The 26,869-nt window shown below is 43.1% G+C and overlaps 2 protein-coding genes across 5 annotated transcripts; both read right to left on the bottom strand.

The window, feature by feature from the left end:
* Positions 1 to 61: 61 nt before the first annotated feature.
* On the bottom strand, positions 62 to 12,840 carry larp4aa (La ribonucleoprotein 4Aa). Of its 4 annotated transcripts, XM_084553460.1 has the most exons (18): positions 12,188 to 12,840; positions 10,085 to 10,202; positions 9,678 to 9,836; positions 8,070 to 8,154; positions 7,832 to 7,968; positions 7,643 to 7,746; positions 7,426 to 7,536; positions 7,266 to 7,319; positions 6,946 to 7,155; positions 6,814 to 6,846; positions 5,991 to 6,094; positions 5,748 to 5,789; positions 4,291 to 4,527; positions 3,790 to 3,844; positions 3,534 to 3,692; positions 3,297 to 3,436; positions 3,006 to 3,210; positions 62 to 2,675 (listed from the first exon to the last, which is right to left on the bottom strand). In XM_084553460.1, the coding sequence occupies exons 1-18, from the start codon at positions 12,302 to 12,304 to the stop codon at positions 2,283 to 2,285; spliced, it is 2,463 nt and encodes an 820-aa protein (XP_084409586.1). In that variant the 5' UTR covers positions 12,305 to 12,840; the 3' UTR covers positions 62 to 2,282. The 4 variants fall into 4 exon arrangements, with proteins under 4 accessions (XP_084409586.1, XP_084409587.1, XP_084409588.1 ...); XM_084553461.1 differs by lacking the exon at positions 6,814 to 6,846 and having other exon boundaries at positions 12,188 to 12,839; XM_084553462.1 differs by lacking the exon at positions 5,748 to 5,789 and having other exon boundaries at positions 12,188 to 12,838.
* Positions 12,800 to 22,376, bottom strand: pfkma (phosphofructokinase, muscle a). The gene is made up of 22 exons (XM_084553464.1): positions 22,236 to 22,376; positions 21,498 to 21,575; positions 20,240 to 20,429; positions 19,814 to 19,979; positions 19,643 to 19,687; positions 18,744 to 18,852; positions 18,548 to 18,643; positions 18,361 to 18,453; positions 18,149 to 18,274; positions 18,000 to 18,064; positions 17,410 to 17,473; positions 17,139 to 17,285; positions 16,858 to 16,928; positions 16,689 to 16,776; positions 16,420 to 16,572; positions 16,167 to 16,331; positions 15,972 to 16,033; positions 15,557 to 15,668; positions 15,346 to 15,445; positions 15,005 to 15,110; positions 14,133 to 14,921; positions 12,800 to 12,838 (listed from the first exon to the last, which is right to left on the bottom strand). Exons 1-21 carry the CDS (start codon positions 22,305 to 22,307, stop codon positions 14,780 to 14,782), a joined length of 2,250 nt encoding a protein of 749 aa, XP_084409590.1. The 5' UTR covers positions 22,308 to 22,376; the 3' UTR covers positions 12,800 to 12,838; positions 14,133 to 14,779.
* Between the last annotated feature and the right edge of the window lie 4,493 nt (positions 22,377 to 26,869).

Below are 26,869 nucleotides of genomic sequence, written 5' to 3'. Positions count from 1 at the left end.
TGTGTGTGTCTCTCGTGTAGGCACAAAACAGCCATAGCAGTAAGAAACGCGAGACTGAGAGCCAAATCAAAATAATTTATTTTTGGTGACATTTCATACAGTTCTAAGATTGTGTCTCAAACACTTGGTTGATCCATTTCTACATTTCCTTTTTGCCACCCCAAACCCAAATTAACAGAAAAAAAAACGCAAACATATGGAGAGCAATTCCTGTAGGTATTTGCAAGCCTGTCAACATCAACCATATGCTTCTAAAATGATTTCACATTACTCATGAGTAAGATCCTTTTTAAAAACAAGTTAGTGCATTTATTTAATTATACTAAATCACTAGCTGCTCATACTCATTAATGAAAAAAAATAAAATAAAATAAACAGCCCCAGTGATTTGATACTCGTTTACTGCATTACTAAACCCAATGCATCAAGTATTTTCTCTCAGCTGACACCTCGATCAGTGTATAAATGTCATATGCGTGATTTTATTTTGCCAATGCGATTTCACACAACTTTGGGGAAACCAGCCTACCAAGATTGGGAGAAAAAAGCGTTGCGCATTAGAATTAAAATAAATAAGTTTTTTAAAAAGCAATACATACAGTGAGTCAAAATTCAAATTCTAAGTCAACCTGTTTGTTTTTCAAAAGTAAAAAAAAAGGAAGAGAAAAACAAAAAAACAAAACAAAAAAAAGGAAAATAAAAATCAGCAAACTCACCCTAAACGCACAAAACAATCTGGCGGATACCTGCTGTTGAAAGCCTCCCTCCGTTAATTCAGGACTAGAACAATTACATTCTCCCGCACACATTTCTAGTGAAGGGTTATTACAATATAGCATAGGCAACTACACCTCTACAGCTTCTTCAAAAATCCAGTTTTACTGGGCCGAAAGTTTCCCCCAACACTACGTTATTTAGCAGACCTCTTCAATAAAAATAAAAATCCTAGCAGGCTATGATCGTAGGCAGCTGGCACATAGCACGTGAAAATGTTCCAATTTTATTTATACCCACGACTTGGCTGCCAGATATCACATCGCTATCATCCTCAGCTAACGGCACCACTCACTATTTTTGTATGCCTTTGTTTAGAACAATTCACAGATATAAGCTTAACCTGGATATCCTGTGATGATGTAGAAAAAGCCAAACCTCACCTAAACCACCAGGCGAACTGAACAGTCAAATCTTAGCATTAACCTAACCACTCTTTATTATTATTATTTTTTTAATTCCTCATGAAAAAAAAACAAAAAAAAAACAACCCTACTACCCAAACAAACATGTAAACAAAAAACCTGACTTGATTATCAACGTGATAATGCTCTGAATCCATTGGAGTGGGCAGACCCAAAACACTTCAGATAGACAGAGATAAAACTCAACATGAAAAACTTTGGACCAGGCTAGCAGGTTCACCGATGGTCGGTGAGCACCCCCAAAGCGTATTCTCGGCTTCAAACAAAACCACACATCTGACTGCGGCGTACATCAACAGCTTCTGATATCTGATAGCGTTTAAGCCGATCACGAACCAGGATCAAAATACCACCATAGAACACATTTGATTAATATACATTAGAAGATCACACTGTCCAGTTTTCGGGACAATGATTCTGAATCTCTGATGTAAAAATCATCCTTTTTCTTATTACAACAGTGCAACAGCACTCTGTAGCACTTCAATCATTTTGCTTAACAATCAATGCATACATGGACATCAGTCAACCCTTCAGTCATACTTGCAAACCTAAGCACACAAGGAAAAAAAAAAAAAACTGATGTCTTCGTTGCGTGTTAGTGATATCTTTGTATATGTACATGACATATATGCATGTTCTTTTCTTCTTAGTGCATATTGTTCTTGCAGACCAACATCTATTCTTTAAAATCAAACAAAAAAAAAAAGGTAGAGGGCCCGGTACGCGGCCCAGCATCCCACCTGTCCCTAGCAGAGCGTAAATGAATGGCCTCCAGAGAAATCGCACTTAAATTCTTTTAAGCATAATGCCGGAGGCCAGAACAAGATTTTTTTTTTCTTTCCTTTTCCAATCACTCGTCAAAAGTTCTTCAGTTGTCATTTTGTCCTCGAGTCCTGGTTGTCACAGTCTCATTGTCATTTTAAAAGCTTTTCTTTGGACAAGTTCCAGGGGGGGAAGGCGGCTACCATAATGTTGTTGCTTTTATGTTATTCATTTTTATATAATTATATATATCCATGTATATATTCATACATCTTTTTTTTCTATTCATATCAAGTTTTTTTTTTTGTTTTTTTTTTTTTACTTTGGCGATACTGGTGGGATATTCTGCTCTTTGCCAGTGTGCCTGTAACCTCCCTGGGGGGAGCTGCGTCGGGCCGGGGGCGGGCGCCTCTGGTCCCGGAACTTGAGGCCCCCAGTGCCCCTGGGGCCGTTGCTGCGGTAGTAGCCTTGAGAGTCACGTTCACGTGGTGGCCGGCTCTCCTTGCATTCCCACGCCCCCTCCCTGTCGTGGCCCTTCTCCTGCTTGTCTCCAGGACTACTGCCGGAGCCCAGCTCCTCAGCCTTGTTCACGCGCAGCTCGCGCAACGGCTGGCCTGACGCGGGGCCAGAGGAAGCTGGGGCAGGGGCTGCAGGGGGAGGGTCCTTGGGTGGCCGTTGGCACACTTCGGCGTAGCTGAGTTTACGGGGCTCCTGAGCCATAGAGGGAAGATCAAATTACATATTTTTAAGAAACATATCACAATTTTTTGTTTATATATTCATGTTTTCTGTGGTCAAACCCTCAGATCTCATAATCTCAACGCTCATTGGGGTAGGAGTGAACATTCTGGACTTTGGTGGGATAGAGCAGATAAAGAGAGGAAGGAGGGATGAGCGTAAAGGAGGAGAGACAGAAAAAAAGAGAGAACCAAAGCCAGTCAGTTCACCACCTCACTTCCCTCTATGCGCAAAAGATCTCATCATCAGGAAGACTAACTGTGCTCAGGTGTTTGAAGACATAACAAAGAAGCAGAGTCTCACCTGTGCAGGGGTGGGGATAGTGGCTGTAGCAGGGGCAGGCGTGCTGGGGGTCGCAGGCGTGGAAGCAGCAGGGGGCTGAGGCCTGGGGCTAGGCACCGGCTGTGTGGAGGGGGACGAGTTGACGGTGGTTTGAACGGGTGTGCGTGGAGTTGCTTTCGGAGCCGGGGGCTCTGGCCGTTCAACCCTCTTCTCCTGACGAGGGATACTGTCACAACGAAGGTTGTAGACGTTCAGATTAGTATTTTATTTTTAACGTAGTATCCTAAATTTAAGAACTGAAGGCAATCATACCCGGGGGTTGAAGGTCCGAGTGGTTGAGGAGCAGGTTTCACTGGTGCCAGGGCAGGACTTGAGACAGCCACAGCTTCCTCTGTGACTGGGGCTTGGCCTGAACCTGTGCTCACAGTGGCTTCTTTATTGGCTTGTTCGGTCTAAAAAACACAAGAAGAAGGCATTCCCATTAAACATCTGAGACTCTGGTCTCAACAAGCCTCTCAACGCAGAATAATCAGAGATTCAAACTCTTACCTTGTCCCTGTACAAACCACGTACGACATCAGACATTCGGTTTTCTAGCACCGGCTCCCCCTGTGTACTGACAACACAGCCAGGAAGAGGGGGGAAATTGGTGGCAGCCAAGTCAAACTTGGGTGGAGGAACCTTGACCTCTGCTGACGGAACAGTCCTCTGTGAAGGGAAATTGAAGCAGAGCCAACAAACAGACGGATCACAAGGCGGTTCACGCTTTAAATACGACGCAGGACAACAAGGAACTGGCATTTACCGCAATCCTATCATCTTCTCGCCTCCTTCGCGTTCCTCTGTAGTTTGTGCTTCGTCTGAAATACAACGGAAATGATTCGTCAACAGTGACTCAGCATCAGTCCAGTGTCAGTCAGCGCGTTTATGTACACTCTCCCGATTTATTTTGGAAGGACTCTGTGACTTTAACTGTGCAGTGATTGAAAATGCTGCTTCCTGACTTTTTTTTTTTCCCACCGTCTGACAGTGTTAGAATTTAAAGTGACTGATTTTAGTGCTCAAATGTTGAGCAGAGGAAATTAATGTTTCAGACTTTCAACAGAGCAGTTTGTGTTACTTTCAGTTGAATTGGGTTTAAAAACAAGGACACACAACTTCCACACAATCTCTCCTTTCATCCACTCTGTCATACGTTTGGAAAAAAGCCACTTATGAGTTTGAACAGCAGGTAATTCTACATCAATTATGGAAACCAGCCCATGAGCGGCAGGAACTATGTTTAAGACCAGAAGATCAGGTTTACCTTCCTCGCCCTGAAATGCCGCCGTCATCACTGGGGTCCAAAGAGGAGGAAGATGAGGAGAGGTGCGAGAACGCCGAGCTCAGGTCAGCGGTGGTCTGGACCGGGTTAGTGGTGGTCGCCGCAGCAACCGGAGCAGGAGGCTGCGGGCTGCGCAGGCCAGTCAGACTCTCCAACGGGACAGGCGTTATGGACGCCGGGGTGACCTCGCCCGTCCTCACCTGGGGCTTCACGTGGTTTCTGACGCAGCGAACGGAAGGAAATCGAAGGCGAAGGTCAGCAATCGTGTAAAATCTGAAAACCCGCCGGCAACCAGTGCTTCCTGCTGAACTTAAGAATAAACTTCATAGGGCGTTACACCGGCCATATGGTTTTCTCTTTAAGTCAATTTACAGCTTCCAACTGTTTGCATAAATGTTCGTCAGCCTCTATAAAAGTGTTAAAATGACACTGTAACTGTAAAGTGTATTTGTCGAGGGTCCACGAGCAGATGTGACGGAGGCTGTAACAACTAAATGAGTTCAAAGGAAACACTGGTGACACCAAACTAAACCTGACAGTTCGCTGGAGGACTGAGACAGCATGCTGTGTCTTCTCAGTAAAGGCAGACATGCAGATGATTTTCCAACTACACTTGTGCCCATGATTGGTTGAAGCACCGCATCGTCTGTGCGGCAACCTGTCTACAACCAATCACAAAGTCACTGAGCAGAGCTGACAACGCCAACGCGCGACCCGACAAGGCTAAAAATAACTTGACGTACCACGAATAAAACTTTTAGATCAAAATCCTATCAGCATGATTGACACAAATTGATCTTTCAGTCACTTTTTGACCCTCAGATCTCATAATCTGAACGCTCATCGGGATGAGAGTGAAGCACTTGACTTTGAAAGGAGAGGATAGAGAGAGAAAATGAAAAGGTGGGAGAGAATGAGAGAACCAAAGCCAGTTACTTCACCCGCTGGCTTCCCTCTATGCGCATCATGATCTCATCATCAGGTCTGACTTATTTCTTTGCAAGTCTCCTTGTAAGAAGTTGTCATCTCTTTCACAAAACGTTTAAAGCGTTCACATGACGGCAAAGATCGGCAGAACTGTCAGCATGTCTTTGTTATTGCACGTTAACACCGCATGGCGTATGGTAATACAATCACTGATGAAGGCAGCAGTAAACAATAAAAATAAATAAAAAAATGAACTGAATGGTTAGTTGAGATGGACAGAAACGGTCACATGTAATAATGTAAATGCAAAGACGATGTTTTGGAGCCGGTACTGGAAAAAGCCAATCAGATTAGCAGCTGACATTTCATCAAATGACAGAATGAATCCAGGATGTTCATCACAGCAATGAAAAGGATTCTGGCCGTGTCCAGTTATGGATTTAGTCATTTGGCTGCTGCAGTACGGTGAGAGATGAGGGTAGCGATGAAAGCTTAGAGTATAACAGTGGTACCTGAAGGCATTTATTACATTCTTTCTTGAATAGAGGGGCACACTGTGGGGACAGTAAGAAGACAGGGAGTGAAGAGCAGTTCCCTGGTGGGCTGACGTTATCTTTAGACAAACTGTACTACAGATGGTCTGACGTTCACTGCTTAACTTCATGCAAACGAGCAAATGGTACAACTTCCCAGTTACAGTATGTTTATACAAATAAACTGAGAAAAAGAAAAAGAAAAAAAAAAGACCTCCTTACCGGTTTCTGTTGAACGGGCGTGTGATATTGAGAGAAGTGGAGTTGGTTTTGTAGTGTCCAGCCGAGCCAAATCCATTCACAAAGCTGCTGTTGGGAAACGGTGCCTGCTCAGGGGAAGAACAAAAAAAAAAGTAAAGAGAAGAAACTTTTACTAATCCTACTTCATTTCAAGTTGGTGCATTTATTTACTCTGCAGCTACAAGAACCTGAACAAATAAATGTTATTCGCTCTATTGGCTGAGTCTAAAGGCAGAGCTGCTTTAGAAAAGAAAAAAAAAAAAACAGAATATCCTGCCTGACTCGTTGTTATGCAAAACGGTGTTTATGTCACAGTGAATTCAAATGGCAAGAAGCGAACGTCTCATTTGCATTCAGTCCGTGTGTTTCACTTCAGACCCTTTAACAAATAAACTGGACAAGTGACTCTGGTGTCTGGTTTTAAAAGTTACTTTCCCGCATCTCAGGTGCATGAGCAGTGGATTTCTGCTTAATTTCTAAGGCACTTTAATACCTCTTTGTTAAGTATTTTCTATTTTAATTATATAAATTTTTTAAGTCACGCCAGTTAATTACTGTTTCCAATGATACAATCAATTAAATTTGTGCTTTACAGACAGCTGTGGACACAACCTTTTTTTTTTTTTTAAATGAATACTGCAAGAGAACAATTTTCAGTAAATTTGTTTAAGACTTTAATAAAGTCAGCAGCAGGCAGACTCTTGAACAGTTGTCAGTATTTCTGATATTCATGATGTCCATAGTGTATATTAAACCTCCATCACTTCACGTTTGTTTTTCCCACCACCTCATTTTAGTTACTTACTTTGTGACTTAATCTTGTAAATGTTTCTTGTACCTGTAATATATTTAACGTCAATCAATAAGGTTTTCGTCTTAAATTACGAGGCCTTTTTAGCTTTTAACCGAATTCAATGCTCCGAGCGTACGGACTCACCAGAGGAGTTTCAAAATACGGTGTGGGCGACGGTGTCCAGGTGGGCGGTACGATGCCGTAGACCGGGTACTGCTGCTGGGGGTAGACGTGCTGCATGTAGAGGGGAGAGCTGTACTGCGACTGGCTCTGGGACTGCTGAGTGTACAGGCTGCTGTCCATGCTACGGTAGCCGTTCTTTGCAAAAAACGTGTTGATGGCCTTTATCCTGGCCTGTCGGGAGCAAATGAGGGGGGGGAACGTGTGAGCAGGCGACAAGGACTTTACAAAAGGGGATTTTTTATTTTTATTTTAAATAAGACAGATGTTTCAGTATAACTCACCATGATGGGTTTTCCCTGAAATGTTTTTACTTCCTCTCTCAAGTACTTGTAAGCCTAGAGGGGGGGGAAAACAAGGTAAAAAGAGTTAACAGGCAATTCATGGCGCTGCATTTTAATTTCAACTGAGCACACTACAGCGATAAAAAGTGGAGGGCTGTACCTGCTGAGCATCCGTGTCAGATTGGAATGTGATGTACCAGTTGTTGTTGTGGGCGAACTCGACACTTATCACCTTCGGACAGTTGTCATTTTTAAACAGTGACTCTACTTCCTGTAAATTAGACACACGACAACCACCTCACTTCAGCTCAACCACAATGTCACACTTTGAATAACGCTTTTTTTTTTTTTTTTGACGTGTACAACTCAAGACTGACCTCAACAGGTGTGGTTTCGGGGACCTCTCTCAAAATGATAATGCACCGCTTGTGATTAGGACGCACTTTCTCTCCCTTCTCGTCCACTTGTACCATAGGAGATGCTGGGGTGGGGACAAATTTAACGATATTTAAAGAAGGACACATCAAGATATTTTTAACACGCATCATCCTTAACCTTTCACTTACATCTCAACACATCCAGGATGAGGTCCATGTCAGTGGTGAGGACCTTGATACCTTCCATACTGGCTATAGTCCAAATAGGGACAAACTGATCGCTGTCCATCTGGGACATCAGGTACAAATCCTTTGAGAGGTTCTCTCTGGATCACAAAATGACAAATACATAAAGATTGGCCACGTCTTGACAAATAATGAGCCCGCTTTACAATGACAACATATGCAAACGGTGCTTTCCGCTTACCTCGAGAAATAAAACTCCAGCTCCTTCTTCAGAGACTCTCGTAGATTCTCGGAGGAGATCGGCTGTTCTTCGGTTTTGGAATCCACTGGGAATCAAAAATAATAATATAGAGTTTAGTTCATCTGTAAAACACAGACTTTCCAGATCGTCTCACTGACTGAGGAGGGTTAAGCCACATTTAATCATTGTTATCTGTATTTCTGTGAAGAGTCTCAGTATATCAGTAAAAACAAAAGCTGAAACTAAGGCAGCTGGACTTGTTTTTAGTTTTGTAGATGATATTCTGCCACTCATCTTAGTCATTACTAGGGTCCCCTGTCGTTTGAGTTTCAGGTGGGCAGCACCCACAGATGTTGCTAATAAGTTCCCAAACTCCCCACACTGTCACTTAGAACTGGATGAGCTTTGAAAGACCTTCAAGAAACTCGAGTCCAGTCACCTTTGTTTAGGTACGACACAGCTCCTGACCCTGCACCTCTCAGCGGCCGGACGAGCAGAGATAATTCTCCCTCCTTCTGCCTCCTACACTTCATTACTGTTTTCTAAGTGACATTTATCAGCTCCAACTTGAGTCGCTCAGTTTGAAGTACACCCTGACTACTGTTTTAGTGGCATAATTACAGATCCATGCCGTCACATGTGGGTAAGGAGAGGCATGTGTTGTTTAATGACCATTTATCTCATGTTTGTTTAGCCGTGTTTTTTGCACTACTACTGATCATATCCCTGAGAACTTGAAATAAAACAGAACATTGTCATTTCTGCGAGTATTTGCCAGTAACGCAGTTAAAATGGGGAGAAAGGTGAATTATTGCATGTCAATTTTTTTTTTTTTTTTTTTTAAAGGGGATATCATTTAAGTCATCGTGGTGTCGTACTGGATATGTATGAACGTGAGAAAGACACAAACTTAGAACACGTGACTTCGGTGATAACAAATATTTACACTTTCCCAACATTGTCTGAGCTATATAAACTGACACACATGCATTGCTTGGTTTGCGTCCTTCATTCCAAAGTTGAAACAGGTGTGGTCCAGCATTATGTGCTACCTTTCACCCGGCTGAAACACAGACCTAAGCTGAAACGCAGAGGTGATCAGCTGATATATGCGAACATGAAAACATGAAAAGCAAATTTGTGAGGCAACACTTGTCGGTTCATTTTCAGAGCCTGTGGTTTGTAGAACTACTGAACTACACTGACACGTGTTTCTACTGACAACCTTAACCCTACTGACAAACCCATTTTAGTCACTGGGCTAAGATAAATAGCAGATACACTTTAGCGGTTAATTCAATTCAGATTAACAGCACCACAAACTACATCCTCCAAAATGTTCATCCAGTTGAATCACCACGTTTATGACACAGTTTCAACACGAACTGAACATTATAACAGTCATGAAGGAGGATTTAATGCACTGTGACACGGTTTACCTGTGAGACCGTTTATGGTATTAGACCAAACAGTTTGCTATCTCAGTGCATGTGTTTTATTTGCCGTCCAACCCTTTATCATTTTCACATGTAGTGGAAACAGAGTAATCCTCAGCTGCAGGCACGCTCGACGTGCGGAGACGACTGCGTGTGATGTGTGGTGACTGACCTGAGGTCCCAGTCGTGGGCTCAGCGGGGGAAAAGCCCAACTCTGGAGGGTCCATTCCATTTACTGCTATCTCAGCTGTTGCTGTGGAGCTGCCGTCATCCGGGGCCGTGAATCCCACAGTGTACTGTTTGCACCCAGCAGACGAAGGCTCAGAATAACCTGTGAACAAGAGTTTATTTCAGAAACAACTACGGAGAGTCTCGTTTTTAAACTAGCAAAAAGTCCCCACATCTCCCCGGGTTTGGTTTTATATGTCAAAGTTTTTCTATTAGCAGACACTGATACGAGCGATGTAAAGATCTCAATGAAAATAAAGCTTTCAAATATTAAAATCCAGATAAATTGTCACATATCAGTCACGTGCGATGAGATGGGTATTTCATTGTGCTGGTGAAAGTGCATCTCACCCTCACTGATGTCTGAGGGAGGCCAATGAGGACTGCTGGTGACAGCCTCGCTGGGGGCCACAGGCATCTCCTGCCACACCTTGGCATTTGGGTTCAAACCAGCACCCTTAGAGGTGACCTTCAAAACAGAAACAGCAGGATGAGCCGAGTTCAGCACACACACACACACACACACACACTCAGGGATGGAAAAACAACGCAGACAGTATCTTGTGTGAGAAACAAGTTGGTTATCTAAATGAGACTGCTGCCAATTTGCAGCTTATTAATATTTAAACAGATCAGAAAATGCCTCATCTATAACTGAGACCTACTCTATGCTGACTACTCTGTATTTAATCTCCTTGCTGCTTCGTGAAAGACTTGTCATCTTATCTGCGCTTGCTGCATACCAACTCATACGAAATGCAAGACAGATTCAATGTTGACTATTTAGTTATGCATGCTAATCATATTCTGTACGTTGATGTTCCCCCAAAGTACTTCATGTTTTTCAGATGTTTACAAAAATAAGGTTAAAAAAAAAAAAGCTGCAGAACACTGTGACGTCCAAAAATGTACCTTACAGGAAGAGAGTATATAGGTCATAAGCAACCACCATTACATCTGCTTTTTATGGATTACTTTAGCCTCATATTTAAATAACTGGCACTGTTTTCCGAAGGCAGGAACACATGATCACCACTGAGCCGCTACTGTATATTATTGGGAACCAAAGAGGTGCAATAAAATTGTTGCTGTCGTCAAGATATCAGCTGTTATAAACCAGTTGATTAAAACTAAAGCTGACGCCGTGTCGCATTCACGTCATGGTATATCTAAAACAAACCCTGCGACTTGTTTTTAGACCCAAGTCTGGATGGTTATGTTTTAAATATAAATCGTATTTTTTTAAACGGCGCTATCTAAGGATAAGCTCCCTCCATATTAAAACTAGCTCTGGTATGGGAAGGAGAAATCCTGACCCTGCAAAGATCTGTGGCCAAGAATAGATCACATACTGTACATAATGAGGCACACGGATACTGACATGAACTTAATGTGAACTAACTGTAGATTATGTTCTCATCGCAGCTTTCTGACAACTTTGGAGCCTCTGTAACTGTCTGATTTTTTTTACTAGCTTCCTATTTTGACATTGTCACTTGCCACCTGCTAATCCAGCCCTCCTTTTTTTTTTTTTTTTTTTTTGGCTAAAGCACTCAGCCTGACAAGAACAGCTGCCAGCCACAATACGCCTTGAGACACTTCTCCTCACCCCCACAAGAATGGCTATGCCCAACCAAACAGGCCTTCTGTGTCGGTCAAAAACAAAAAAAATAAAAAAGAAAGAAAGAAAGCAAGCAGGGGCATTTATGTGCGGTGCAACTTGACACATGGTCACAATGCGTGCTGCTGTGTAACAGGCCGTGGCGAGCCAAGTTCACGTCAGCTGACTGCACTGCGCAGCTCAGGGCCAGGTATTTGCAACGCATGTCACTGCGCTAGCTAGGCATGCTAGCGGCGGCGCGATTAGCTAACAGATAACGTTGGAGTGAATGAACCTTTTACCATACGGTCAACAAACGAAGCATCGATCGCCAAGAAATTAAAAACAAACTGAATCAGCGGTTCGCGGCTTTTAAAAAAAAAAAAAAACGCCACCGCCATTCTACATATTTGTAAAAACTGAACTTGTAGGCTAATGATTACTCAGCAAACTACTTAATGAGCTTGCTTGTTGCAGTGGCTAAGCTAACGTTAGCTAGCTGTGTAGGGGGGGGGGAGCTGCAGTGGAGCTAATGCTAATGTTAAGTGTAAAATTACCTACAAGTAGTCGAGCAACTGCTGCCGTATGTGTCTGTAACCGCTTTCCGTTGGTAATCAACATCGTCTCATGATTAAGCATTGTGGTAAATAGATTACGCAAAAGCTGACAAGGTAAAAGCTGAAGGTTTGTGGTTTAACAGTCGCTTTGTTTGGGTTAATTTTAAACTGCTGTGCGATTAATGCCGCTCATCACACAGAGGGGGGCGTACTGCCTGCTCTAACAGGTCTCCGGCGAGTAGCAGGCGATTAGCCAGCAAGCTAACTAGCTAGCTAGCCGCAGAAGGCCGCACTCACCATGCCGCCTGACCCTCCCTCGCTCCCCAGCGGAGCCTCGTCCTTCCCACCGGTCTTCGGTCCGGGATCAGCCTCCTCCTGCAGCAGCGGCGGCTCTCCGCTCTGGTCTGAACTCATCAGCCGCTCCTGACTCACTTCCACCCCGTCGCGTTCTCCCGGCCCCCCCGCCTGCCACCACCTCCTCTCTCCGAAACACCGGCTGGGTTCAGCAGTCAGTCTGGTTCTCTGTCGCTCGACTGGATTGGCCAGCAGCACACTGAAACTAGCTTACTAGCTAGCTAGCCGGCTAGCAGGTATGCTACAGACTGCGGCTAGCGAGCTAGCGTGCTATGAATCAACGAAGCGGGCTAACGACAGCTAGCTCAATGAATCAAGCTTGCACGCTAAGATACTAATGCTGTAAGCGATGCCAAACCATGACTCTTCTTAGACCACAGTCCCCGCTGGCGTTTCATCAACTATTACACCACACACCGGGTTCGTGAGGCGCATTCCTAACCGGGCGACCGGAGCGGACACTGGGGACACGCACCTTTCCTCAGCGCAGGCACACAGTCCGCCGACGTCCCGGCTGCCACCGCGAGTTCTCGGTGACCTCTGCAGAAACCATTTCCGGTTCCTCTTCCGGATCCACACTGTAAATTACCTTGACTGTATATACTGGTAAATTAGTGTTTGTTAGTTTATTGCAGCATTTTTTTTTTAACTTTCAGTCAATGTTTTTTGTAGATTTATTCTTTGCATATTATTTTTTTTATTTAAAAATTACAAGAGGTGAATTTTCTCTACTTTTAGTTTAACATTGGATTTTAAAGCCATCCTGTAAAGCTTCAAAATTATGTTAAAATTATTTATTTCTCAAATATGACATCCAGCCAGGGATTAGAGAAGACTGCAAAAAGCAAACCGTCGTTCGCTTTCCTGATTTAAACCACATCTGTACGATAACACAGACACACGCCTCTCTTTCTGTAGGCTTGAACATCCTCCACATGTGGTTTTTCTCTTACTATTTGCAAAATGTCATTGTGAAACTTTCCATTTCCGACATTCATCACCTGTCTTCTTTTATTTTTTTTTTGAAAAGGCGGTGCCTTCAGTCTGAGCTCATATGCTGCTGGCACTGTGCAAAAAGGGGGGTCAGTGATTACCAGCAGGTTTAATGAGTGGCAGCAAAAGAAAAGGAGAGCTGTGATGTAATCAGGCTTCTTTAGATGTAATCACAAACTGACGATAAGCAATTGATAACTCTTTAAATTAGCCTGAAAACGTTGATTAAAGACAGGACATATAGTATTACTACGGCAACTATTTTAACAGATCATTAGCTTTGTGGATAGAAATGTCTCCACCGTTAATTTTTCCTTCAAAATGAAGAAATGATAGTGAATAGTGAAAATATAAATATTATGATTTGCAATGACTTGAATCAGTGAAAAAGTTCAGTATATTTCTTAATTGAAATAAAAAATAAAAAATCTTGTTGGAATCCCAATGTTCATCTCAAAACACTTACCTCACGACATACAATCTTCTCTTTAATGACTAGATTGATATAATAACTATAAAACATAATATGTAGATTCTGTGATGTAAAGTTTCTGTTAAATCTGAGTTTAAGACAGAAACATGAAGCTTGCAGTGTTCAAACAGAGCATGTAGTAGGAGATGTCTTTTATCTAGCAATAATAAGGATTAGGTTTCATTTAATCATTATTTTTTGGCTCTACTGATGAGAGGCATACATTAGAAATATAATTTGTCTAATTATCCGTATGAGCAGGCAAGAGTGAGATTTCAAAATCTACTTCCCAGTCAAAACTGTAAATTACAACTACAACTCTCAACTGCACCTCGACCAGATTTGATTCAAAGGAAATGAAGCGAAACAAGTGCTACATCCATTTTAGTCAAAGTAATATTTGGTGGCTAATTCACGTCTTACCTGCAGAAACCGCCTGGTCTCCTTACAGGCACATCCGTGGGGTGAAGATGAAGCTTCTTGTGGGAAAACTATGTCAGATATGACCTATCATCACACCGCTCTGTATTTTTTGTAACTACGACGTTCTCGTCCCCACTTTATGTTATGCATCATAACACAGGTGGTTACACGGTCTAACACATTCTTGTCTTATCTGGATGTGTTTCACAACATCTTTTTCAACATCTGTGAGCTTACGTGCCACAAGTACACACATTAATGCACTTTTCCCGGACTATGGCCTGTACGTTCTGTTAATCAAAACACCATGAATCCAAATAACATCCTCGTATGTCTGAGCATACGTGACAATAAATTTGATTCTGATTCATTTCCAGACAGCTCCAGTTTTAGAAAAAGAGAGATTTCTCAAGCTATTCAACACTCTGCATCACAAATCAACAGCAAATCAACATTTCTTTTAGGATATATCTTTAATCATTCTCATGAAATTTTTGTTATCGTCTGCAAAATCTAGTCACTACAAGTATTTGAGACTTGGTAGAGCTACAAGACACTGAACTACACATTCAGCAGCTCTTTGTGGACAGCTTTATAATAAGGCAGAACATTTCCCTCCGTCCGACCACGTGCTGAAAGCGATCAGACTATTTCCCAAGTGCACTCCTCTTATTGATCACGTGCTCCATGTCGGCGTGTTCGGACGTGTCCAGTTTGATGTCGTACTTGGCCAGAATCTTCATGATGGGCCTGATTTTCAGCCACCACTGCGACTTAGGGATGCGGTGCCTGCAGCAGAGGGAGGAGGCGTCAGTCAGCTTAACGCTTGCAACTGCACTTGCAATATATCACATGGAGAACATGCATCTTACTCAAAATCTGTGTCTCCCTTCAGGTCCGCGAGAGGCTGGAAGGTGAGCGCCCGCTTCCTCATGCCCAGTACACAGGCAGAGTCCGGTGTGTTAGCAAAGATACGACCTAAAAAACAGAAATGGGAACAGACAACTATCAGTGACATTCTCACTAATAGCAACACTAGAGACACAGATGACTCATAATTCATGTATTCAGATGCTTGACTTAAGTAAAGTCAAGTAGCAGAATTCAAATTTACACAGGCATCAAAAGCATGAACAGGTCTGTCTCGTACTCCCATTTTTTCCCATCGTTTGTCATTAAATGTGCTGCAGAGTTTGTTTTCAGGTCTGCGTACCATGCCGGTAGCACTCCTTGAGTTTCTCTGTCAGCCACAGAACAGACTTGGCGCCCATCTTTGTGCCAAAGTTTCTGTCGAAGGGGGTTGGAGTGCCGCCCTTTGGACAAAATAGAGAACAGGCAGTATATAGTTACACGTATACGATGAAAAACAGGAAGAAAATCATTGCTGCTTCATGTTCTTTAAACACTTCCCCACGGGGACGCACCTGCTGCATGTGTCCGAGGACATTCTTGCGGCAGTCGAAGATGCCTTTGCCCTCCTCTGAGTACAGGTTGAAGATAAAGTCAGTGGTGTAGTTGGCGTTGCAGTTCTCGTTCCTTTAGAAGAATTTATAGATTATTCTACTGTTATCTGGAAGGACTTGGACTTTCAGCTGATGTACATGTTTTCAGAGTATAGAAAAATACGTATTAAATAACACAACCTATATTTATGCTTTGGTCAAAGGGTGAAATGAAAGCCCCCGTATTTTGAATTTATGATTAAGCCTCTGTTAAGTCAATAGATTGATACTTGAGTGAATGTAAATTAAATTAAATGTCCACTGAGACTACTTGTACTTTAGTCTTGTACCTGAATTCATATTGATGCACTTCACTTGACCCCTGAGCAAAACCTACCTGAGAATCAAACCTCTCTTCACCGTTGTCTTCATCTTCTGCAAAAGATGCTCTACGTTCGTCTGTAGGCAGAATTCACAAACACAACCATGCTCAGTCTGCAGAAACTTGCAAAAAAAAGATCTGAAGATTGTAGTGTAGTGTTAAGGAAGTGAATAGTGTGCAGGATTCGTAGGTGAGACTTGACTTTCTCACCTCCAGATCTTTAATGCTGAATTTTTCCTCATAGATGTAGGCGGCGTCAGCTCCAGCAGCCAGACCAGCCATGGTGGCCAAGTAGCCGCAGTATCCGCCCATAGTCTCGACGATGAACACGCGGCGCTTGGTCCCCGCTGCAGACTGCTTGATTCTGTCACAAGTCTGCGGAGAACCAGAATATCTGTTTAGCTGTTTTATTTTTTATTCACTTTTAAGCGAGCGTGTGTTTAGTTGCTGTTAAGCCACTGACGGAGGTGATGGTGTTGAGGGCCGTGTCAGCGCCGACGCTGAAGTCAGAGCCGGGGACGTTGTTGGAGACGGTGGCAGGGATCACCACTATAGGAATGCACATCTCTTCATACTTCTCTCTGGCCTGAACCAGCTCCAAGCCTCCGACGTAGGCCTGCAGCACGGGGAGGAGACGGAGGTGAATTAGTTTGTGTGCTTCTAAAAGATGCAGGAAAATGTTGGGATTCATATGACTGAGAGAAAGAAGGAAAAACTCCTGTCACGTCTCACCTCAAATCCACCAATGATCACCAAAGCATGGATGTTGAACTTGGCGATGTTCAGGCTGATTTGCTCCAAGATTTTGGCTGGAAGAGTTCTTTGGGAAAACAACAAAAAAAATCTCTATAATCTTTAGACAAAGAAACATTTAAAAAAAATCAAAAATAGTTTGTTTTACCTCTTGGTGCCCAACATCGAACCTCCTTTTCCTGTCCAGCCGCTCACCGAAGTCCAGTTGATGGGCTCAACCTAAAAAGTAAAGGTATTCACTTATTTATCCACTCCTGAAGCTGTTACTATGGTCAAATTGTCAGTGTGATTATCAACAGTCTATCACAAAAACTCTACTTTTTGCAGCTGCAGACTTTACGACCAAAATGAAACACACATTTCTGTTTAAATATGTCTTCAGACCTGTAGAGAAGGTGGTCTGGGACAGCGATAGAAATCTATAGTTACCTGTCCTTGAGCCAGACCGTCAAAGCCGTCATGGACAGCCAGCATGGTGTGACCCTGGATGATGCCCATCCTGACCGCCGCACGGACCGCAGCGTTCATACCGGCACAGGGAGCGCCGATGTTCATGATGGCCACGTTGATGTTGCTCTGAGAGGGAGGCGAGACGGCTCAAGGATATTAGATAAAAAGTTGATATTGTAGCCATTGTCATTAAATCCTTTTTATTTATAATAATAACAGTGGTGAGGTTTAGGTAATGAGTGCGACTCACCTTAACATCTGGAGGATTTATGTGAGCCAGCTGCTTGTACGTGTTCCAGTTGTTCTCAAAACTCCTGCACATCATAAATCAGGCTGCGTGAGCGTCATTATTAGATAAACAATGAGTTTTGCCTTTAAATATTTTAATGGTGATATTAATCAGTTTGGTTTTTGCTGATTTTTCTACTTCGTTTTTGCCTCCACTTCATTATCATCAGTAATCAATGGGACTGTTTGATCATAACAATGTTTAATCATACAGACTAATAAAAATATATCATATAAATTATTATTAAGTGTGGTATTAAACTTTAGAAAAAGTTGCTGCCATCAGTAATTAATTAAATATTGAATTACGCTGCCAAATTCACAGTAAAAACTTTTTTTAATTTAACTTTTTGTCGCTCTGTTCACTAATCTGTAAGTGCATCATATTCCATATCATAATTAAAACTGGTCAACCCACAGGGAAAAGGCTTCGAGGTTGTTTTAACATTTAGACGCCTCCAATGTACTAATTTATCAGGATTATAATTTTATAATTATATCTAGCATTGCACTCTAATTTCTTGTTGTTATCACAGTCAGGTAAATACGTACTTTCCTCTGAGCTTGATGGCATCCTCAAATCTGCCCTGAGCCATCGCGGCAGTAACGTCTTTGGTCTGTGAAGCAAAAACAGTAGATGAAGAAATCTCTTATTGCAGCTGATGAAATCTTTACATTGAGGTGAAAATACTTTGACGTACCACTTGCACACACTCCATGAGCGGCAGTCTGACTGCCTGGTTCCCGGACAGGCTCACCACACAGGCGGGAGTGTCTGGCGTGGCCTCCAGCAGCGCCATCACGGCCTCCACACCCATCCTGCTGCCCTGGAGGACACACACACACACACACTCGATCGTAACACCAGGTGTGCGAGCAGAAGCAGAGGTAGAGCTTTATATTTCTTACTCACCAGGATTCTGTCAAAGGCAGAGGGCGTTCCTCCTCTCTGCACGTGTCCAAGGACTGTGGTGCGGGTATCAAAGCCGAGCCTGTCGGTCACCAGCTGGAGACAAATAAATCCCTCTATTTGTTTGGTATGCTGTCCGTGTAACTTAGAATAACGCTTTAGTATGTTGACAATAGAGAGAAGAGGTTGCCTGTTTGATCTGGTCAGATGTAATCGGTTTGCCGTCCCTGGATATGGCACCCTCAGCCACAATGATCACATTCAGACGGGAACCTCTGGCCCTTTGCTAAAAATAATCAGCAGCACATAAAATTAATACTCCTAATAATGACATTAACGCATTCTGAAAGAGAAAAGTGTGAGTCTGCAAACAAAGACGTACGTACGTCTGTCAGCCTCCTGCACAAGTGGTTCTCCCAGCCCTCATCTGGCGGCATCTCTGGAATGAACACCCAGTCAGCGCCGCAGGACAGAGCCGTCACCAGAGCCAGGTACCTGCAGCCGCATGCAGCATAGAGCAGAAGAGTCTGTACATAATTAAGACACAGGAAAACACGTCTGTTCACAGGAAAACATGCTTCCTGAAAAACTCTAAACTCTGAACAGCAGCTAGATCTCAATAACTGACACTATCATTGATGTGAAGTATGTCCTGCAACCAAAAGTAAACATTCACAGAGACTTTTTTGTAAATTCATAAAGGATTTTTTCTGTCATTCTGATAGTTGGCAGCAGAGATGTGACCTGTAACAGTGTGAAACTGTTCTTAAACCACTTGGCCAACAGGCTGCACTAATGGAGCATTTATTAATAACATACACTATCAATTCATTGAGTGGAAATGTGTTTTTGGACACACAATACAACAATTACTTTATTTAATCCATGCTAAGGACTTAATGCATAGCTTTCTGCAAATAAATTATTGTTAGTAGTCTTGATTTCATAGCAAACAAAGTGAAAGAATATGTTTAAGGAGATCACACACACTATTAAAAACTAATACAGTTCATATTGGAAACAGGTGGTAATTCAACTGGATGATCATTTAGGAGGATGCAGTTTGTGGTGTTGTTAAACTGGATTGAATTAAACACGAATTAAACAAGTGTTTGTGTTATTTAGTCTAGCCCACAGCATAAACAGGTGTGACAAAAATACTAGAAACATATGCACAGTGCAATTCAATAGTCCTTCAAACCACAGCCTTCAAAATGAAAACACAGTTGAATCAACATCTCTCTCAGTTTTTTTAAATTCTAGATTTAGCACACAAGGTACTGACCCACAGTGTCTGCCCATCACTTCCAGTATGAATGTCCTCTGGTGGCTGTAGACAAGTACAGAGCGTTTAGTACAAATTAGGAAGGTAACATGACATCGTACATCTGCAGATCAAAATCGTAAGAGCTCAGAATGACATCAGACTCATCAGAGTTACACAGTGGTGTCTGACCTCTGTGCAGTCGTGGTGATGGCGTCCACCACCTCGATGATGCGGTGCAGGGCGGAGTCGGTGCCAATGGTCATGTCGGTGCCGCAGAAGTCGTTGTCGATGGAGCCGACCATGCCGACAATGTTCAGGTGGGACGACTTCTGGGCTTCCTCTGTTGTGATCTTACCTGCAGGAAAGAAAACAAAAACAACACACACAGGTCAGACATTTTATCAGCAAAAATATACATGTTGGACATTTAAAAAGTCTGTCCCCATCACCAGGCCAGAGTAAGATTTTAAAAGGTCAGGGAAAAATGGACATTTCTACTTCCACTTAATCAACGCTATGAATTATGGAATAAATAACATCTTCATTATAAGTCAATAAACACTGGTTTCATTGAACCTGAGTGATTTTACGTGTGCTTTATATTTTTCTCTGTACCGGCTCGGACCAGGTCGGCCAGCAGTCCGCTCCACTCGGTCCTGAACTCGTTGGCTCCGGTCAGACTGCCGTCGCCTCCGATCACACACAGGTTGGTGATGCCCAGCTTCACCAGGTTGCGCGCCGCCGTCATGCGACCCTCCCTGGACCTGAAGTCCTTGCAGCGAGCACTGCCGATGACAGTACCTCCCTGAAGACGTGAAAAGAAGCAGCTTACTGGAGCACAGAGATAGGGGACAAATGCATTTACTGGCTTCCAAAACATAAATCTCAGTGGTGTGGTGTGGTGTGCATGAGGACAGGTTTATAACAAGTCATTAAGTGAGTGAGGCTGCCTCTTCTGTGAGTAAACAAGGAGGACGCTTTGAAGATGGTGCCACAGAAATGATCAACATGTCTTCTTCACTGCCAGGACGCTTTATTTAGGCAACAGAGATGGTAGAAAGAAATGCAAATCATGAGCTCCACAAGTATCCTCGCATCTCCAGCGGCCAAGTTTAATGTCATCTCTCAAAGATCAGAGCCTGTGAGATGTAGAGGAAGCTCCCGACTCCAAGCGGAGGAGGTGTGTTAAAGGTTAAAGCCAGTTTTGTTATGCCTGTTTTCACAGAATAGATCCACTCACTTACCTAAAGTCATGTTCAGTGAGGAAGGATCGTTTAACCTTTTACTCCACAGGTTTTGAGTTCTCTTCCAACAACACAATGTCTTTCCATATCAAGAGCGACAGTCGACAGTCACATGAGGCTCTTATACTTCATTTTTAGTCCGGTTAAAAAGAGCTACTGTCACACTCGGCTGCACTTTTCCTGTGAATTCGGTGGATTTTCAAAGGTGCCAGTTGTTTCTGGGAAGACGTGTGACTGTTTTAATGATGTGCCAAAGACAATTAAATTACATCTGCTTCTATTGTGTTGGCAACAAAGACTTTATTGTGGATATCTCAAAACACGGAGAACAGAACCAAAAATATGGGTCGATGTGACTGACTTCAACTCACTGAAGACCAAAAACAATACTGGTTTCTTTCCATCTTCCTACTCTACTCTCTGTCTTTGCTTATTTCCACTTTTTTATAACAACAACGGCAAATGTTCAGTTCAGTTCATTCAGTTCCAGAAAACTGGTCAATTTTAGACAGTTATTCTGTTATTCTTGATTAAAAAAAGAAAACGGCTAGTAATAATGCAATGAAACTCAAAAACAAACGTGTTTTATGTGTGTGTGTGTGTAGTTCATTCAGCTCCACATCTCTCACCAGTTGAAGCATCATGGACACGCTCTCCCATGTGGCGGGACGGATGTTGTCTCCTCCATCCACCAGGCCCTGGTAGCCCTGCAGCAAAACAATCACGAACACGCTGGTTGATATCTTTATTTATATCACCTCATGGACGGGTTTCTTTCTTATTCTAACTTTCATATTATAGATACACTGAACAGGCATAACATTATGACCACCTTCCTGATATTGTGTAGGTCTCCCTTGTGCCTCCAAAACAGTTTTGACTCATCAGAGAATGGACATGGGCCTTCTGAGGGTGTCCTGTGGTGTCTGGCAACATAATGTTGTTAGTGGGGGCCTTTGGGTCCTATGGGTTGAGGGGAGGGGCCTCTGTGGATCATCCCACAGATACTTGATCAGTTTGGGATCTAGTCAACATCTTGTGCTGTTTTTCATGTTTTTTTTAGTTGTTCCTAAACCGTTTTTGTGTGTGTGCCTGTGTCAGGCTGCATCCTGCTGGGGATGGCTGCTGCCATCAAGGAGTGTCATTGCTATGAGGTGGGGGTGCCTGGTCTGGTCTAGGTGGGTGCTACATGTCTAAGTAACATCCAGATGAATAAATGACAGGTTCAAAAGTTGGTCAATGTTATTTACTTCTCCTGTCAGTGGTTTTAATGCTGTGGCTGATCAATGTATATATCTCTAAAGAGTCTTTTTGAGTATTTATTTGCAGTATTTTGACGTGTACAGTCACCTTCGTGCAGCACAAACCTCATGAACAAAGTAGACTTTGGCGCCGGTGTAGAGACCAACTCTGACCGTTGCTCTCACTGCAGCGTTCATACCTGAGACACAAAAACAACATGATCTGTGATGACTGACTTTTTCATGTCAATGCAAATGCAAGTGGGAGTCTCCTTTACGCTTCCTGTCAGAGATAAGCTAAAAGCCTCTCAGCTCCGTCTTAACCTCTTAACCTTCAAGTGAGTCTGTTCTGTACATTGGCAACGGACGAGACAAAAATAGTCGTCGGGGGGGGGGGGGGGGGGACGGGAGCTGGGTTTTAGGGGGACTGTATGTACATCTCGCCTCTGGATGCCCGGTACGCTAAAGGCCACTGCGGTGAGGTTGTGTTGTGTCAGGCTGGCACGTTGCAGCTCTTGTTTCAGGAGACAGCAGCTGTGGATAGGGGGGCGTTTCTTTCCTCCATACCAGAAAAAGGTCACTGCCACTAAAATTAGCCCCAAACATGTAAAATAAGGGAACACACGAGGGGGACAAGAGGCGGATCAAGTCTCAACACAAAGGCTGGTTTGGCGAGAAAGACTGCACAGGAGCGTGCAAAGTAAAACAACTTCAATAGGTAATAACGCCAAATATTGCAAAGTTAAAGTGGATTTGTAAAGTTCATTCATTCATTCATTCATCTTCTGTACCCGCTTATTCCTGTTAAGGGTCGCGGGGGTCTGCTGGAGCCTATCCCAGCTGTAATCGGGCTAGAGGCGGGAGTACACCCTGGACAGGTCGCCAGGGATTTGTAAAGTGTGCAACTCAATTTTAATTTGATCTTTTAACTGATAATCAGTCAAAGATGGTGCAGTGGATCCAAGACGTAATCCTCGGATCAAGTTCACGTCTTCAAACAGGAACTTGGAGCCAAACATCCATCAACCTTTTGACAGCTGGCCTTCGACTGCGCCACTCATCTTGGAAGAAATTTGCTCGCCCCCTTTTGGCATCTGATCATAAGATGTCGTTCAGTCGGATCATTAACATGGTTTCCACAAGACAGACTTCTGCAGCTGGTTGGGTGCCAGTTTTGCGCTCAGATACATTGGCAGAGATGACACAGCCCTTTTTCAGACTCATTTGGCGTTTTTAACATTATAAAATAAAGCTGAGATTAAAAACAGTGGAGCCTCATCCCCTGCCTACCTTGGGCATCTCCTCCTGACGTCAGCACGGCAATGGACCGTCCCAGCCCCATCTTAGTGGGATCCATGGGCGGCGTTTGGAGATTCTTGGACATGTTTCCAGGTGAAGCGGGCAGACAGGTGGTCTCCACGAGACGGGGAAAGGAGAAGGAGCAGAGTGCCCTTCCTTCACTCTCAGCTTCTCAGGGGAATCACGAGCGGAGGCGAAGGCTTTATAGACCACTGTTCCTGGTCCTGCCCCCTCCCACCACTCACTCCCTCACGCAGCCCTACTAAATATAATCAGGCCCAGTCGTCACCTGCAAGGGACAGTTACACACAGGGAAACACAATGCACCCGCACTAAGGCGACAGGATACAGAGTTAATTAATCTCAAATCAGTTATATCCAATTAAAAAAAATTACCAAGCTGTATTGATAAATGGTTTTAACTGGAATAGATTCACTGGAAGGAAGGAATGAGATCAGTCTGGAAAAAGGTAGTTTCTAAAAAGGTTGTCAACAGACATTATCTACAAATGACTAAGACCTGGAACAATAATTAATCTACCCAAAGGAGGACGACCTTCGAAAATTCCTCCAAGAGCAAAGCCACGTCGACTCATCCAAGGGAGCTCTAGGAAAAACATCCAAGGAACTGAAGGCCTCTCTCACCTCAATAAAGGTCAGAGTTCATGACTCTACACCGGTCAAAAATGGCATCGGAGCTGAGCGTTATATGCAGAACATTACACCTACAGCCAAGCATGGAGGTGGCAGCATAAAGTTGTGCGGCAACTTTACTGTAATTGAGAGAAATTTGAATTCTGCTCTACGACATAAAATAACGTGTAACGCGTCATCAAGTCAATATGATTGTGAGTTAAAGCTCAAGTGCAGCGAGGCAGTGATATCATAAGGGTAAGTCCACTTCTGAGGTTTTTCAGCACCCCAGTCAAAGTGTGGACACCACAGAGACGTTTGGTGAGACTTGAGAGGAGCAGTTAATACTCAAATTAATCCTCCAAAAGCAATACTGCAGGTGTCGGCCAGATTTCCACCACAGTGATATCTTGTTATCACTATCGTGTGGTTGCAGTTGTTGCTGCTGAAGGTGGAACAACTTCCTACTAAATTCAACGGGCTGTCACCTTTTTCATTGTGGGTTTAGGTATTAAGTAGGCGTTTTGTTTCTGTAGAAAACAAATAAATAAATAAATAAATGAAAAAGCACAGAATACATTTGTCAAAGGTTTTGGGGGTGCTATTGAACGCATACGAACGCACACATAACCAGATATGATAAAACTGCCATTTTAAATATGTTTGTATATATATGTGTATTGAAGCAAAAAAAAAAAATAACCACTTACTGTTATTTTTCTTTTTTTTCTTTTCAATGCAAGGGGCTCATGAAAATAAAACAAACAAATCACCATCCATCTCAAGGATGACAGAAAGCTGCACAACAGCAGACAAACATTAATTGCAAGAACTAATTTGTGCATTTTTACACTATGAAAGAGTTTAACGTTTTCCCTGTATACCCACTCTACCTCACCACTATCAGCAGTGGGCAGCTTCAGTATACTTCTTGTATTTAGCTTTGTGCAACGTGTTGTAGCGGCAAATTAAATTGAAATCTTTAATGGCAGATAACGTCTCTAAGCAGACTAAGCACATAGGTTTGCTTTTAAATTCTGTGAACGGATAATCTTCTTCCCATTATACCTGAAACACACACACGATCTACAAGTTTTCTCTCTCCTCCGCTCTTAGCCAAGGCGCAACGTCTCTTCTTCACTGGTGGAGAAGACCCGGTGGAAGCGTGTACGAGGCGGCGTCTGCATTGGAGGCGCCATCTAGTGGCCAACGGTGTCATTACAACTGATTCAGTACCGCAGAGGATACTGTTATATAATTTTCAAAAATGAATCTAAGGCCACTTCGAGTGAGATCGCGGGCCGTCAGTTGCCCATCCCTGGATTATAATATGAAAAACACTGATGTGTCGATAAGACTAAGAATAAGAAAAACCTTTATTTGTCCCACAATGGGGAAATTGCAGTTTGCAACAGCATACAGACATGGCAGAGATTGTACAGATTGAATAGTCAGATTTTGCACCGACTGGTGTAGCTGGGTTGTAAAGTTATTACACCTTATGGTGTAATAATATTGCACATATTAGGAGTGCTCGATTTGAAGCCTAACAGCAGCAGGAAGGAAAGACCTTCTGTATCTTTCCTTCACACATCGAGGGTGAAGCAGTCTGTCACTGAAGCTGCTCCTCAGTCCCGTCAGGTCACCGTGCAGGGGGTGGGACTCATCGTCCAGCATGGAGGACAGTTTAGCCAGAACTCTCCTGTCACCCGCCTCCCTCACTGAGTCCAAGGGGCAGCCCAGGACAGAGCTGGACTTCCTGATGATCTTATCCAGCTTCTTCCTCTCCCTCTATGTGATGCCACTGTTCCAGCAGACCACTCCGTACAGAATGGCTGATGCCACTACAGAGTCAGAGAAGGTCTTCAGGAGTGCCCCTTTCACTCCAAAAGACCTCAGTCGCCTCAGAAGGTAGAGCCTGCTCTGTCCCTTCCTGTAGAGTGTGTCAGTGTGGTGTAGTTAATTGTGTAAAAAACCTTAACTGCCACAGCTTGAATTATTTTCCTTTTGCTGTATAATTTTATCACAAGTATGAGACTTGTTTGACTTTTTACAGCATCAAATAAAATCAGAGTTAAGTGTATTGAGCAGCAGGCTGCGTTTCAGTTGTGCTGACCTGTACAGTACTGACTCCTCTCATATAATTTAACATGCGATCCGGGCGGCTTATTGTGCCATATTTAAAAAAAAAAAGACTTGACAGCATGACATACAGCGTTGTGTAATAAAGATCTCTTGCAGATATTAATGTGGAGCAGTTAATGTGAGCACCCACATACACCGACCTGATTAGAGACTCTGATAATAGTTAAAGAAGTACCTTATGATCATTTTGGATGATGTAATTTGTGGTGCCGCTAAACTGGATTAAAATAATAGAAATATGTATTGGTACCATCTATAATATTGGAAAAAAAACTATTGAATCAACAGCTGTTCTGGTTATTTTAAACAAATGCTGAATACCATAACCTTCATGTTATAGTAGAATGGGTTTGCTTTCACAAGGGTACCTAATGAACTGGCAAGTGAAAGCATATTACTTTATAGCTAATAAATCCTGCACACTGCAAGAAGGTTCTGGGTTCGAATCCATGGGCTGACTGGTCCTTTCTGTGTGGAGTTTGCATGTTCTCCTTGTGTCTGCGTGGGTTCTCTCCAGGTACTCCGGCTTCCTTCCACCGTCTGAAGACATGCTCGTTGGGTTCATTGATGATTCTAAATTGGCCGTAGGTGTGAGTGTTAATGGTTGTCTGTCTCTCTGTGTTAGACCTGCGATAGACTGGAGATCTGTCCAGGGTGTACTCCAATGACAGGACCAGAGGACA

Source organism: Chelon labrosus, assembly GCF_963514085.1.
Source record: "Chelon labrosus genome assembly, chromosome: 10".
NCBI classification, from domain to species: domain Eukaryota; kingdom Metazoa; phylum Chordata; class Actinopteri; order Mugiliformes; family Mugilidae; genus Chelon; species Chelon labrosus.
This window is presented reverse-complemented; position numbering and strand designations above follow the sequence as displayed.

What these genes read in the sequence shown, in the direction of transcription:
- larp4aa (XM_084553460.1), bottom strand. Translation starts at nt 12,304, where the DNA reads ATGAGTTCAGACCAGAGCGGAGAGCCGCCGCTGCTGCAGGAGGAGGCT. An exon ending in CGTATTTTGAAACTCCTCTG is followed by an intron (nt 6,847 to 6,945) that starts GTGAGTCCGTAC and finishes AATATATTACAG; the next exon opens with GTACAAGAAACATTTACAAG. An exon ending in CTATCCCCACCCCTGCACAG is followed by an intron (nt 2,676 to 3,005) that starts GTGAGACTCTGC and finishes TCTATGGCTCAG; the next exon opens with GAGCCCCGTAAACTCAGCTA.
- pfkma (XM_084553464.1), bottom strand. Translation starts at nt 22,307, where the DNA reads ATGAACGCTGCAGTGAGAGCAACGGTCAGAGTTGGTCTCTACACCGGC. An exon ending in TCAGCATTAAAGATCTGGAG is followed by an intron (nt 16,034 to 16,166) that starts GTGAGAAAGTCA and finishes TTCTGCCTACAG; the next exon opens with ACGAACGTAGAGCATCTTTT. An exon ending in AAGAGAGGTTTGATTCTCAG is followed by an intron (nt 15,669 to 15,971) that starts GTAGGTTTTGCT and finishes ATTCTTCTAAAG; the next exon opens with GAACGAGAACTGCAACGCCA.